At 49.0% G+C, this 14137-nt stretch overlaps 1 protein-coding gene across 1 annotated transcript in view; it reads right to left on the bottom strand.

Moving 5' to 3' along the window:
* Window positions 1-13983, bottom strand: part of retreg3 (reticulophagy regulator family member 3) — a 50916-nt gene extending 36933 nt beyond the window's left edge. The window contains exon 1 of the mRNA XM_072250244.1: window positions 13846-13983. Within this exon, the coding sequence (XP_072106345.1) occupies window positions 13846-13882 (37 nt within the window). The 5' untranslated portion in view covers window positions 13883-13983. The remainder of the gene's footprint in view (window positions 1-13845) is intronic.
* Window positions 13984-14137: the final 154 nt, after the last annotated feature.

Consider the following 14137-nt stretch of genomic DNA (forward strand, 5'->3'; position numbering starts at 1 on the left):
CCACTCCATATTCCTATACTCACTGTCACATGGTACAGGGAGTAATTCTGAGATGACTGAGTCCTGCTTCTCAACTTCCTTCCTAACTCCCTGTAGTCTGCTTTAGGACCTCCTCCCTTTTCCTGCCTATGTCGTTGGTACCAATATGTACCACGACCTCTGGTTGTTCTCATTCCCACTTCAGGATATCGTGGATGCTATCAGAAACATTCTAGACTCTGGCACCCGGGAGGCAAACTAACATCCGAGATTCTTTCCTGCGTCCACAGAATCACCTGTCTGACCCCCTAACTATAGAGTCCCCTATCACTGCTGCCATCCTCTTCCTTTCCCGACCCTTCTGAGCCACAGGGCCAGACTCTGTGCCAGAGGCACAACCACTGTGGTTTCCCCCAGCAGGTAGGTCCCCCCCCCCCCCCCACCGCCAACAGTATTCAAGCAGGAGTACTTATTGTTAAGGGGTACAGCCACAGGGGTACTCTCTAGTATCTGACTCCTGCCCTTCCCTCTTCTGACTGTTACCCACCTATCTGCCTCTCTATCACCTCCTCGCTCTCCCTGACCAGACGAAGGTCGTCGAGCTGCATCTCCAGTTCCCTAACACGGTTCTTAAGGAGATGCAGCTCGATGCACCTAGCGTAGATGTGGCCGTCCGGGAGGCCGGGAGTCTACCAGACATCCCACATCTGACACCGAGCACACAACACCAGCCTCACACACACATACTTTGTCTGTATTCTACGCAGGCAAACTACCTCACTTCAACCTGTTAACACTGAAGCCCCGTTGAGCCAAAGCCTTCCGACTCTGTCTCCCTCTACTATGTCACCCGCTCTATAAAGCTTTTTAAACTCTTCTCAGTGGTTGACGTCCACACACTGGCACATTTGTGCCCTGATCAAACCATTGAAGAAATAACATTACACACACAAAAACACACAAACACACACACACAGAGTTGCTCAGTTATTTTCCTACATTATTATGTATTGCACTGTACTGCTACGACAATGTTTCACGACACATGCCGGCGATATTGAACCTGATTCTAGTGTGTATATTGCAATGCATTTAATACGTGCACTTATTCCGGATGAGTACAGAGCCTGGATTTCTCCCAACGAGGGAGTACTGTGGAGAGGAAAGATGAATGTGGAGCCTGAATCAGTGGACGGAACTATGATGCTGTGGCTATTGCAGAGACTTGGTTGTGAGGGGGACGGGACTGGCCTCTCCCCTCATTGTTTTAGACATAAAGGCATCCATTAGTCTTGCGAGACCGTGGATCTGCGCCTGGAAAGTCTTCACTCTCCAGGGTGCAGGCCTGGGCAAGGTTGAATGGAAGACCGGCAGTTGCCCACGCTGCCAGTCTCCCATCTCCACGACACCGATGTTGTCCAAGGGAAGGGCATTAGGACCCAGACAGCTTGGCACCAGTGTCGTTGCAGAGCAATGTGTGGTTAAGTGCCTTGCTCAAGGACACAACACGTTGCCTCGGCTGGGGCTCAAACTCACGGCCTTTAGGTCGCTAGTCCAGTGCCTCAACCACTTGGTCATGTGCCCAGACACAAAAGGGATGTAAAATAAACAATGGAGGAGCTGGCTGAGTACGAAGCGAAGAACTCACAGCAACAAGCAGGGGACGCGATAGAGGGCTCATCCGCTGATCACCATGGGGTCAGCTCAAAAACAGTGAAGATGCAATCACTCTGAGGTGCCTCAGTGAGGTCCTCCTACAATGGGAGGAAAACTTGTTTGATTTATATTAGTGACTCGGATGGAAACAGAGGCTGGGTGATCAGCAGCTTTGCAGATTGGCCAAGACGCGGACAGTGAGGATGGTTGACAAACCTGGGGGGGCTACAAGTCAGTTGCAGATTTGAGCAGAGAAACGAGAGGCAGAGTTCAATCTGGAGAAGGGGGAAAGAGATGCATTCTCAGACGCCAAATGAAGAGCAGAGTAAATAGCAGGACTTTAAACAGCATTAATGCTCAGACCCATCTCGGAACGCAAGTCCAGAGCTCTCTGAAAGTTTCAAGACGATCATGGGGGAGGCAGTTTTGTTTTCACACAGGGGGTGCTAGGTGATTGAAGCAATGTGTCTGTCTAAATGCCTCTGAATCATGAACAGGATCTCGGGACACTGTGTAGGCAAAGGGCATTACAGAGCTGGGCATCGTGCTTTGCACAGACACAGCAGGGCAGCTCGCTGGGTTTTACGCCGAGTGTTCTGGAGCAAAAAGAAAAGCCTGCTGGAGGCACCTGGCGGGTCGGTTTCAGTTGGGGCTGCTGAAGCTCACTGACTATTTGCTGCTGACAAACAAAACAACTGAATACTCCATTAATCACACGTTTTCCGGTAAACGATCACTGCAAACAGCAGCCTGTGCCTTCGCCGTTGGAGCTGAGCCTGTACGACCTGGCATTTCTGCGGTGGCAACTGAAGTCTCAAAGGGACAGGGTGGTTACGGTGAAGCGCGTTCAGGCTGAATTGAGGTAGTGGGGTCTGGGCCGGGGAGCCGGGGATGAGCTGGCCTGGAGGCAATTCGATGTAGTAGAACCCAGGCAAGGAAGAGTCGAGGGAGAGCCTGGGGTCCAAGACCAAGGAACGACCCAAGGATTGGACAATTTAAATGTCAGGCCAGATTGAAAAGGTCAGGGTGTTACAAGCATCGGACCGGTGTTCAGCTTGCTGTTCCGCAAGGTTCACTCATCCTCACTGAACTGAGGCTCGCTGATGGGCGAGGTTTACTCATTCTCACTGAACTGAGGCTCGCTGATGGGCGAGGTTTACTCATTCTCACTGAACTGAGGCTCGCTGATGGGCGAGGTTTACTCATTCTCACTGAACTGAGGCTCGCTGATGGGCGAGGTTTACTCATTCTCACTGAACTGAGGCTCGCTGATGGGCGAGGTTTACTCATTCTCACTGAACTGAGGCTCGCTGATGGGCGAGGTTTACTCATTCTCACTGAACTGAGGCTCGCTGATGGGTGAGGTTTACTCATTCTCACTGAACTGAGGCTCGCTGATGGGCGAGGTTTACTCATTCTCACTGAACTGAGGCTCGCTGATGGGTGAGGTTTACTAATTTCCTCACTGAACTGAGGCTCGCTGATGGGCGAGGTTTACTAATCTCCTCACTGAACTGAGGCTCGCTGATGGGCGAGGTTTACTAATCTCCTCACTGAACTGAGGCTCGCTGATGGGCGAGGTTTACTAATCTCCTCACTGAACTCAGGCTCGCTGATGGGCGAGGTTTACTAATCTCCTCACTGAACTGAGGCTCGCTGATGGGCGAGGTTTACTAATGTCCTCACTGAACTGAGGCTCGCTGATGGGCGAGGTTAACTAATTTCCTCACTGAACTGAGGCTCGCTGATGGGCGAGGTTTACTAATGTCCTCACTGGACTGAGGCTCGCTGATGGGCGAGGTTTACTCATTCTCACTGAACTGAGGCTCGCTGATGGGCGAGGTTTACTAATGTCCTCACTGAACTGAGGCTCGCTGATGGGCGAGGTTTACTAATCTCCTCACTGAACTGAGGCTCGCTGATGGGCGAGGTTTACTAATCTCCTCACTGGACTGAGGCTCGCTGATGGGCGAGGTTTACTCATTCTCACTGAACTGAGGCTCGCTGATGGGCGAGGTTTACTAATGTCCTCACTGAACTGAGGCTCACTGATGGGCGAGGTTTACTAATGTCCTCACTGAACTGAGGCTCGCTGATGGGCGAGGTTTACTAATTCCCTCACTGAACTGAGGCTCGCTGATGGGCGAGGTTTACTAATCTCCTCACTGGACTGAGGCTCGCTGATGGGCGAGGTTTACTCATTCTCACTGAACTGAGGCTCGCTGATGGGCGAGGTTTACTCATTCTCACTGAACTGAGGCTCGCTGATGGGCGAGGTTTACTCATTCTCACTGAACTGAGGCTCGCTGATGGGCGAGGTTTACTCATTCTCACTGAACTGAGGCTCGCTGATGGGCGAGGTTTACTCATTCTCACTGAACTGAGGCTCGCTGATGGGTGAGGTTTACTCATTCTCACTGAACTGAGGCTCGCTGATGGGCGAGGTTTACTCATTCTCACTGAACTGAGGCTCGCTGATGGGTGAGGTTTACTAATTTCCTCACTGAACTGAGGCTCGCTGATGGGCGAGGTTTACTAATCTCCTCACTGAACTGAGGCTCGCTGATGGGCGAGGTTTACTAATCTCCTCACTGAACTGAGGCTCGCTGATGGGCGAGGTTTACTAATCTCCTCACTGAACTCAGGCTCGCTGATGGGCGAGGTTTACTAATCTCCTCACTGAACTGAGGCTCGCTGATGGGCGAGGTTTACTAATGTCCTCACTGAACTGAGGCTCGCTGATGGGCGAGGTTAACTAATTTCCTCACTGAACTGAGGCTCGCTGATGGGCGAGGTTTACTAATGTCCTCACTGGACTGAGGCTCGCTGATGGGCGAGGTTTACTCATTCTCACTGAACTGAGGCTCGCTGATGGGCGAGGTTTACTAATGTCCTCACTGAACTGAGGCTCGCTGATGGGCGAGGTTTACTAATCTCCTCACTGAACTGAGGCTCGCTGATGGGCGAGGTTTACTAATCTCCTCACTGGACTGAGGCTCGCTGATGGGCGAGGTTTACTCATTCTCACTGAACTGAGGCTCGCTGATGGGCGAGGTTTACTAATGTCCTCACTGAACTGAGGCTCACTGATGGGCGAGGTTTACTAATGTCCTCACTGAACTGAGGCTCGCTGATGGGCGAGGTTTACTAATTCCCTCACTGAACTGAGGCTCGCTGATGGGCGAGGTTTACTAATCTCCTCACTGGACTGAGGCTCGCTGATGGGCGAGGTTTACTCATTCTCACTGAACTGAGGCTCGCTGATGGGCGAGGTTTACTCATTCTCACTGAACTGAGGCTCGCTGATGGGCGAGGTTTACTCATTCTCACTGGACTGAGGCTCGCTGATGGGCGAGGTTTACTAATGTCCTCACTGAACTGAGGCTCGCTGATGGGCGAGGTTTACTAATTTCCTCACTGAACTGAGGCTCGCTGATGGGCGAGGTTTACTCATTCTCACTGAACTGAGGCTCGCTGATGGGCGAGGTTTACTAATCTCCTCACTGGACAGGCTCGCTGATGGGCGAGGTTTACTAATTTCCTCACTGGACTGAGGCTCGCTGATGGGCGAGGTTTACTAATTTCCTCACTGAACTGAGGCTCGCTGATGGGCGAGGTTTACTAATTTCCTCACTGAACTGAGGCGGTGGACTGCACCTTTTGTGAATTTCAGTTCTGAATGCGCTTTGCTTAGCTCAATTGTTTGCAAGAGTTATTTTTTTCTCATCTGCATGCTGGGTGCTCCACAGACTTTTGTTACTGTGTGTTCTACGGGGTTTCTTTGTTTTTCCGCCACCCCCGAGGAAACAAATCTCCACAAACCTCCATGTTTTATAAAGTACCCATACATTGATAATAAGCGTCCATCAGACATTGATCCATGGAGGGCACGGCTGAGACCGGACATCACAAATTCAGCTGAAGAGTCAACGGCCCCTTTGCCACCACAGATGCTGCCCGACGTGCTGAGTACCATCGGCAGTTTGTTTTTGCAACAGATTGAAGCCCCTGTACCCCCGTCGTGTTTTACGTTCAAATCACATGTAAAAAAAAACTAGACCTTCTTCTTGAAGGTAGCTAGCTGGGGTTTCAGGATGCTTACCTCCTTCTGCACGCATGCATAGAGATAGGACAACTTCAGCTTTTTTTTTGTATTAGGCCATTATGCCTATTCGGTAATTTCAGTACTGTCAAGCAATAGATAAGTCTGACTCCAGCTTGGTATGTGTGGGGGTATCTGAACACTATATCTCTTCTGTAAGGGGAATTCTGGGTTAGTTGGTGGAGACTGTTCCTGTTTGAGCAACTAACTGAGTAAGCCCTGGGAGGTTTGAATAAAGAGTTTGTACTTCTACGGTCTCTGAGTGACTTTATCCGGATTCGACTTCCACACATTCCCTGTAGTGACCAAACCAAATCTCTTCTGTCTGTAACGGTCTGTCTCCCTGTACAGAGACCAAACCATACCTCTCCTGTCTGCACATGGTCCATTCCCTGTACATCCAGCTGTCTACCTAAAGTCCTTAAACACCGTTATTCCCTCCACCTTACTATTAAGATTTGCTTGTCACAAGGGCAGGAATGTCTTCCAGGGTTCAGATGTTTCAGAAGGGATAAGGATTAGAGGAAGGAGTGGCATTGCTAATCAGGGGCAGTATCATGGCTGTATAAAGGTAGGATGTTGTGGAGGGATTGGTTGCCGAGTCTGTGTGTGGAAGTGAGAAACATGAATCAACCCGGGATCAATAAAGTATGACTATGAAGGAGTTTATTACTCTGCAGGGAGAATTCTGTAGACCCCCTGCATGTACACACACACCCCTGAAGAGCAAGTAAGCAGGCAGATTTTGAAAAAGTGCACAAATAACAGGGCTGTCGTCATGAGTGACTGCGTCAGCTCCTCAGTGGAACGGTTTAGATGGGGCTGAACCTCCCAGGTGCCAGGGTCCAGGGCGTTTCTGATCACATCCTGAAGTGGGAAGGTGAACAGCCAGAGGTTGTGGTACATATTGGTACCAACGACATAGGCAGGAAAAGGGAGGAGGTCCTGAAAACAGACTACAGGGAGTTAGGAAGGAAGTTGAGAAGCAGGACCCCAAAGGTAGTAATCTCGGGATTACTGTCTATGCCACGTGACAGTGAGTATAGGAATAGAGTGAGGTGGAGGATAAATGTGTGGCTGAGGGATTGGAGCAGGAGGCAGGGATTAAGATTTCTGGATCATTGGGACCTCCTTTGGGGCAAGAGTGACCTGTACAAAAAGGACAGGTTGAATCCCAGGGGAACCAATATCCTGGCGGGGAGATTTGGTAAGGCTATTGGGAAGAGTTTAAACTAGAATTGCTGGGGGATGGGAACCAAACTGAAGAGATGGAGGAAGGGGCAGTTGGCTCACAAATAGAGAAAGCTTGGAGACAGTGTGAGAGGGAGGATAGGCAGGTGATAGAGAAGGGATATGTTCAGACTGAAGGTTTGAAATGTGTCTAGTTTAATGCAAGGAGTATTATGAACAAAGCAGATGAGCTTAGAGCATGGATCAGTACTTGGAGCTATGATGTTGCGGCCATTACAGAGACTTGGATGACTCAGGGGCAGGAATGGTTACTCAGAGTGCCAGGCTTTAGATGTTTCAGAAAGGACAGGGAGGGAGGCAAAAGAGATGGGGGTGTGGCACTGTTGATCAGAGATAGTGTCACGGCGGCAGAAAAGGAGGAAGTCATGGAGGGATTGTCTATTGAGTCTCTGTGGGTGGAAGTTAGAAACAGGAAGGGGTCAATAACTCTACTGGGTGTTTTTTATAGACCACCCAATAGTAACAGGGACATTGAGGAGCAGATAGGGAGACAGATTCTGGAAAGGTGTAACAGGGTTGTCGTAGTGGAAGATATTAATTTCCCCAATATTGATTGGCATCTCCCTACAATGAGGGGTTCAGATGGGGTGGAGTTTGTTAAGTGTGTTCAGGAAGGTTTCTTGACACAATATGTAGATAAGCCTACAAGAGGAGAGGCTGTACTTGATCTGGTATTGGGAAATGAACCTGGTCAGGCGTCAGGTCTCTCAGTGGGAGAGCATTTTGGAGATGGTGATCACAATTCTATCTCCTTTACCATAGCATTGGAGAGGGATAGGAACAGATTAGTTAGGAAAGTGTTTAATTGGAGTAAGGGGAAATATGAAGCTATCAGGCAGGAACTTGGAAGCATAAATTGGGAACAGATGTTCTCAGGGAAATGTACGGAAAAAATGTGGCAAATATTCAGGGGATATTTGCATGGCGTTCTGCATAGGTACATTCCAATGAGACAGGGAAAGGATGGTAGGGTACAGGAAACATGGTGTACAAAGGCTGTAATAAATCTAGTCAAGAAGTAAAGAAAAGCTTACAAAAGGTTCAAAAAACTAGGTAATGACAGAGATCTAGAAGATTATAAGGCTAGCTGGAAGGAGCTTAAGAATGAAATTAGGAGAGCCAGAGGGGGCCATGAGAAGGCCTTGGCGAGCAGGATTAAAGAAAATCCCAAGGCATTCTAGAAGTACGTGAAGAGCAAGAGGATAAGATGTGAGAGAATAGGACCTATCAAGTGTGACAGTGGAAAAGTGTGTATGGAACCGGAGGAGATAGCAGAGGTACTTAATGAATACTTTACTTCAGTATTCACTACGGAAAAGGATCTTGGCGATTGTAGGGATGACTTACAGCAGACTGAAAAGCTTGAGCATGCAGATATTAAGAAAGAGGATGTGCTGGAGCTTTTGGAAAGCATCAAGTTGGATAATTCACTGGGACCGGATGAGATGTACCCCAGGCTACTGTGGGAGGCGAGGGAGGAGATTGCTGATCCTCTGGCGATGATCTTTATATCATCAATGAGGACGGGAGAGGTTCTGGAGTACTGGAGGGTTGCGGATGTTGTTCCATTATTCAAGAAAGGGAGTAGGGATAGCCCAGGAAATTATAGATCAGTGAATCTTACCTCAGTGGTTGCTAAGTTGATGGAGAAGATCCTGAGAGGCAGGATTTATGAACATTTGGAGAGGTATAATATGATTAGGAATAGTCAGCATGGCTTTGTCAAAGGCAAGTCATGCCTTGTGAGCTTGATTGAATTTTTTGAGGATGCGCCTGAACACGTTGATGAAGGAAGAGCAGTAGATGTAGTGTGTATGGATTTCAGCAAGGCATTTGACAAGGTACCCCATGCAAGGCTTATTGAGAAAGTAAGGAGGCATGGGATCCAAGGGGACATTGCTTTGTGGATCCAGAACTAGCTTGCCCACAGAAGGCAAAGAGTGGTTGTAGACGGGTCATATTCTGCATGGAGGTCGGTGACCAGTGGTGTGCCTTAGGGATCTGTTCTGGGACCCCTTCTCTTCATGATTTTTATAAATGACCTGGATGAGGAAGTGGCAGGATGGGTTAGTAAATTTGCTGATGACACAAGGGTTAGGGGTGTTGTGGATAGTGTGGAGGGCTGTCAGAGGTTACAGCGGGACACCGATAGGATGCAAAACTGGGCTGAGAATTGGCAGATGGAGTTCAACCCAGGTAAGTGTGAGGTGGCTCATTTTGGTAGATCAAATATGATGGCAGAATATAGTATTAGTGGTAAGACACTTGGCAGTGTGGAGGATCAGAGGGATCTTGGGGTCCGAGTCCATAGGACACTCAAAGCTGCTGTGCAGATTGACTGTGTGGTTTAGAAGACATACAGTGCATTGGCTTTCATCAACTGTGAGATTGAGTTAAGAGCCAAGGGGTAATGTTGCAACTTTATAGGACCCTGGTCAGACCCCACTTGGAGTACTGTGTTCAGTTCTGGTCACCTCACCACAGGAAGGATGTGGAAACCATAGAAAGAGTGCAGAGGAGATTTACAAGGATGTGGCCTGGATTGGGAAGCATGCCTTATGAGAATAGGTTGAGTGAACTCGTCCTTTTCTTCTTGGAGTGACGGAGGATGAGAGGTGACCTGATAGAGGTGTATAAGATGATGAGAGGCTTTGATCGTGTGGATAGTCAGAAGCTTTTTCCCAGGGCTGAAATGGCTAACAGGAGAGGGCACAGTTTTAAGGTGCTTGGAACTAGGTACAAAGGGGATGTCAGGGGTAAGTTTTTTTTTAAAAACACAGAGAGTGGTGCCGGTGACGGTGGTGGAGGTGGATACGATAGGGTCTTTTAGGAGACTCCTGGATGGGTACATGGAGCTCAGAAATTACAGGGCTATGGGTAACCGTAGGTAATTTCTGAAGTAAGTACATGTTCGGTACAGCATTGTGGGCCGAAGGGCCTGTATTGTGCCGAAGGTTTTCTATGTGACCATCAAGGATTCCTGAACAGAGGCCACACCGGATCAATGCTTGGTCACGAACCTGGTGAGGTGACAGATCTGTCTCGGGCGACCATTTCAGAGTTAGCGACCGCAACGAGAGTAGCAGAACTTATCGGAGCAGAATTGGATCGTATGTCCTGCTGGGTCCGCTACAACAGTTAGCTTCCCTCTCAACCACCTTCTCCTGGCTTCTCCCCATACAACAGCGACTCCTGCGAAACACCACTGGTCACCGGCCGCCACCCAGAGAACTCCCAGTTTCTTCCCACTCTTAGCCTTGTGCCAGTCAGCCAATCGTCTACCCACGCCGGTATGCCCTTCCTGTCATACCACAGGCTCTTAACTTGTTATGTCCAGCACTTTGTCAAGGGCCTTCTGAAAATCCAAGTGCACAACGTCAACCGATTCTCTTTTGTCTTATCCTGCTTGTTATTTCCTCAAAGAATTCCAACGGATTTGTTAGGCAAGGTTTTCCCTGGAGGAAACCATGCTGACTATGGTCAATTTTATCATGCGTGTCCAAGTACCCCAAGACCCCATCCTCAACAATTGACTCCAACGTAGTCAGTAATGTCCAAAGTGCTACGGTACGCCCTCTCTGGGCAATGTTATGGTACCTGCCCTGGTGACCCCCCCCCCCCCCCCCCAGTATCACGTCTAAAATACCTCCCCCACAACCTGCATCCCGGAGCAGGGTATGTCACGTCTGCGCCAGGACCACCAGACCCAGAAACTTTCTACTTTCCCCAAGCAGAAAGACTGATCAACACCTTCACCCGCTAACCACACCCCTCCACACCGCTAACCACCGCTCCTTCGTCGTTTCCTGTCAGAGTCACCTTACGTACAGCATCGCTTTACAGACATCCAATCAATGTATATATTTATCAATATATTCCCACACTATTTCCATTTACTGTGTTCTTTACCTTATTGTGCTTATTTTTGAAAGGCATCGTATCCAGCGTAACAATTAGTTTGCGCTCCCGTACATTCGAGTCTGGGAAATGACATTAATCAGTCTTGAACCTCATCCACGCCCTAAGGTTATTGGGGTCTCCCTACCTTCTGTCAGAGTCGAAGCCTCCAGAAGACACGGTACATCATTAAAGACCTCTCACATCCTCTCCATGAACTGTTTGTTCTTCTGCCATCAGGCAAACGTTACAGGAGCATCGAAACTAAAACCACAAGGCTACTAAACAGCTTCCTCCACAGGCAGTCAGACTGCTAAATAGCTGCTCCACCTGACTCTGCTTTGGACACTTTTAACTTGCACTGGACACTTATAACTGATTTTAACTGACATGTGGCTGTTGTGTTTTACTATTTATTGTTATGTTTATTATTTAGTGTTGCGTTTGTTATGTTATGATTACACTGCCCCTGAGGAACGCTGTCTCATTCTGCCCTGCAGAGCTGATGTACGGTTAGAATGACAAAGTTTTTTTGAATCTCGAATCTTTGAATTGAAGGTCATCTGACTTCTTCGCACAGAAATAAACACAATGTTAGTCCCACCCGCCCAACTTTCAGTTCCCATCATCGGCTCACTGTCTCCTTTGCTCACAACTCAAGGCCTCCAGTCAAAGCGTCAATCTTATGAAACACTTCTCCGCACCGTCTCGTACCTTTAACCACATCCTTCTTTCATGCCCGACGAGCAGAAATGCACAGAGAATCGCAAGCCCCACCTCGCCAACACTGCAACACCTCAGTGCCTCAGGGAATGAAGACAAGCCTGCCGCACACTTCCTTCATCCCATCCTCTCCACTGCGTGGGCACAATTGTACCACAGCCTCCGCTCTGCGGCACTCCCCACAACCCTGTCAGTGTGGCTGCGTCCCAGGAGCACTCTCCAAGCTGATCTAGGTTCATAGAAAATAGGTGCAGGAGTAGGCCATTCGGCCCTTCGAGCCTGCACCGCCATTTATTATGATCATGGCTGATCATCCAACTCAGAACCCTGCACCAGCCTTCTCTCCATACCCCCTGATCCCCGTAGCCACAAGGGCCATATCTAACTCCCTCTTAAATATAGCCAATGAACTGGCCTCAACTGTTTCCTGTGGCAGAGAATTCCACAGATTCACCACTCTCTGTGTGAAGAAGTTTTTCCTCATCTCGGTCTTAAAAGGCTTCCCCTCTATCCTCAAACTGTGACCTCTCGTTCTGGACTTCCCCAACATTGGGAACAATCTTCCTGCATCTAACCTGTCCAATTCCTTTAGGATCTTATACGTTTCAATCAGATCCCCCTCAATCTTCTAAATTCCAACGAGTACAAGCCCAGTTCATCCAGTCTTTCATCATATGAAACTCCTGCCATCCCAGGAATGGATGCTTCTGCTGACACCTGAAGACCTGAGGACAACCACTGGTTTTGGTCTCCTCACCACCTAAATTCTGATCCAAATTTTTAAAATACAGGACCAACAACAGTGGACGCAGCACCGATTCCTGTGGCACGTTACTGGCCTCCAGTCTGGGGGGGGGGGGGGAACACATTCTGTACCCCTCTCCTGAACTAGACTAAATAAGCTCACCAAAAAGGCTGGGTCTGTCCTTGGCTACCACAACCCAGACTCTTTTGAGTTGGTGGAGAGCAGGTCACTAAAGAAATGTTTATCCGTTATGGGCAATCAGGCACATCCTCTCCATGACCTACTGGAAAGGGAGCAGAGCACCCTTTCGAAGAGACTCGTTCTGCTCCGCTGTCACAAAGATCGTGACAGAAAATCTTTCCTACCAAATGGAATAACCATCTACAACAGCTCATCATCGTACAACAGTCTGCTTTGTTACTGCACATCGGTAAATTACTGTTTATTTTACTATTGTTCTTTATCATTAGTTAAGCCTGCACACCACTAAGTGTGTTTTTAAACACTGCTCCTGTAACGAAAGAATTTCCCACTGGGGATCAATAAAGTGTTATTAACTAACACATTACAGAACAGTACAGGCCCTTCAGCCCACAATGTTATATCACCCCGTTAATCTACTCCAAGATCAACCCAACCCTTCCCCTCCACATCGCCCTCTATTTTTCCATCATCCGTGTGCCCACCTCACAGAGTTCCTTAAATCTCCCTGATGCATCTATCTGTCTCTACCACCAAATTCCAGCAGGGCGTTCCACGCACACACTACTCTGTGCGTGGGGGAGGAAAAACACCCAACTCTCGTTATCCCCCGCTCCCCCCCCCCCATTCGATCCTCCAATCACCTTAAAATAATAAACAACACACACAAAATGCTGGAGGAACTCAGCAGGTCAGGCAGTGTCCAGGGAAATGAACAGACAGTCAATGTTTCCGGCCGAGACGCTTCTTCAGGACTGAGAAGGAAGGGGGAAGACTCTGGGGGGGGGGGTGGAGGGGAAAGAGGCTGGCTGGAAGGTGATAGGTGAAGCTAGGTGGGTGGGAAAGGTCAAGGGCTGGAGATAGGAGAAGGGCAGTGGATCATTGTAAGAGGGTAAGGAGCAGAGGACCCAGGTGCGAGGAGGAAAAAGATCAAAGTGGGTAAAGATTATGTCTGAGCCGTTGTCGCTCTGGGGGGGGGGGACAGGTCTCTGGCTGCCCACTCTTATCATCTCGTACACCTCTGTCAAGTCACTTCTCATCCTCCTATGCTCCAAAGAGGAAAAACACCAGCTCGCTCAATCTAAAAACCTTCTAAGTGTGCACAAGCCACGAAACATGACTTACTAATATCGACATCAACACCAGCCACAGCCGATGATTTAGCAACTGTCATTCAACACATATACCACCAAATGAACAACATTCCTCCGCACCAAGGTGCACAACACAGAACGTGGAGAACACAAAGCAATATTACCACAAGTAAAGGAATCAGGTTAATCTGGCTTACCAGCACGTTCCGTTTTCTTAAAAAACATCAGTTCCATTGTACTGAACCGAAGGCTGCGAGCTCGCAGCCCAGGCCAGATTCTGCCCTTCCAGGCGTCCACACACACGATCACTATCAGACCGAAGGCGACCAGGAACACCAGCCTCAGCGAGGTTAACGCAAGAAACCTGCCACAGAACGGAGAACGTCGGCACACTGACGAACACCGCCAACTGCTGACAAACTCCCCTTCCCCTGCTAGCAGGGTGAGGGGAGGGAGGGCAGAGCAGGGAGGGGGAGTGGGAGACAGAGG

This window comes from Mobula birostris, unplaced genomic scaffold (assembly GCF_030028105.1).
Source record: "Mobula birostris isolate sMobBir1 unplaced genomic scaffold, sMobBir1.hap1 scaffold_2387, whole genome shotgun sequence".
Classification (NCBI taxonomy): domain Eukaryota; kingdom Metazoa; phylum Chordata; class Chondrichthyes; order Myliobatiformes; family Myliobatidae; genus Mobula; species Mobula birostris.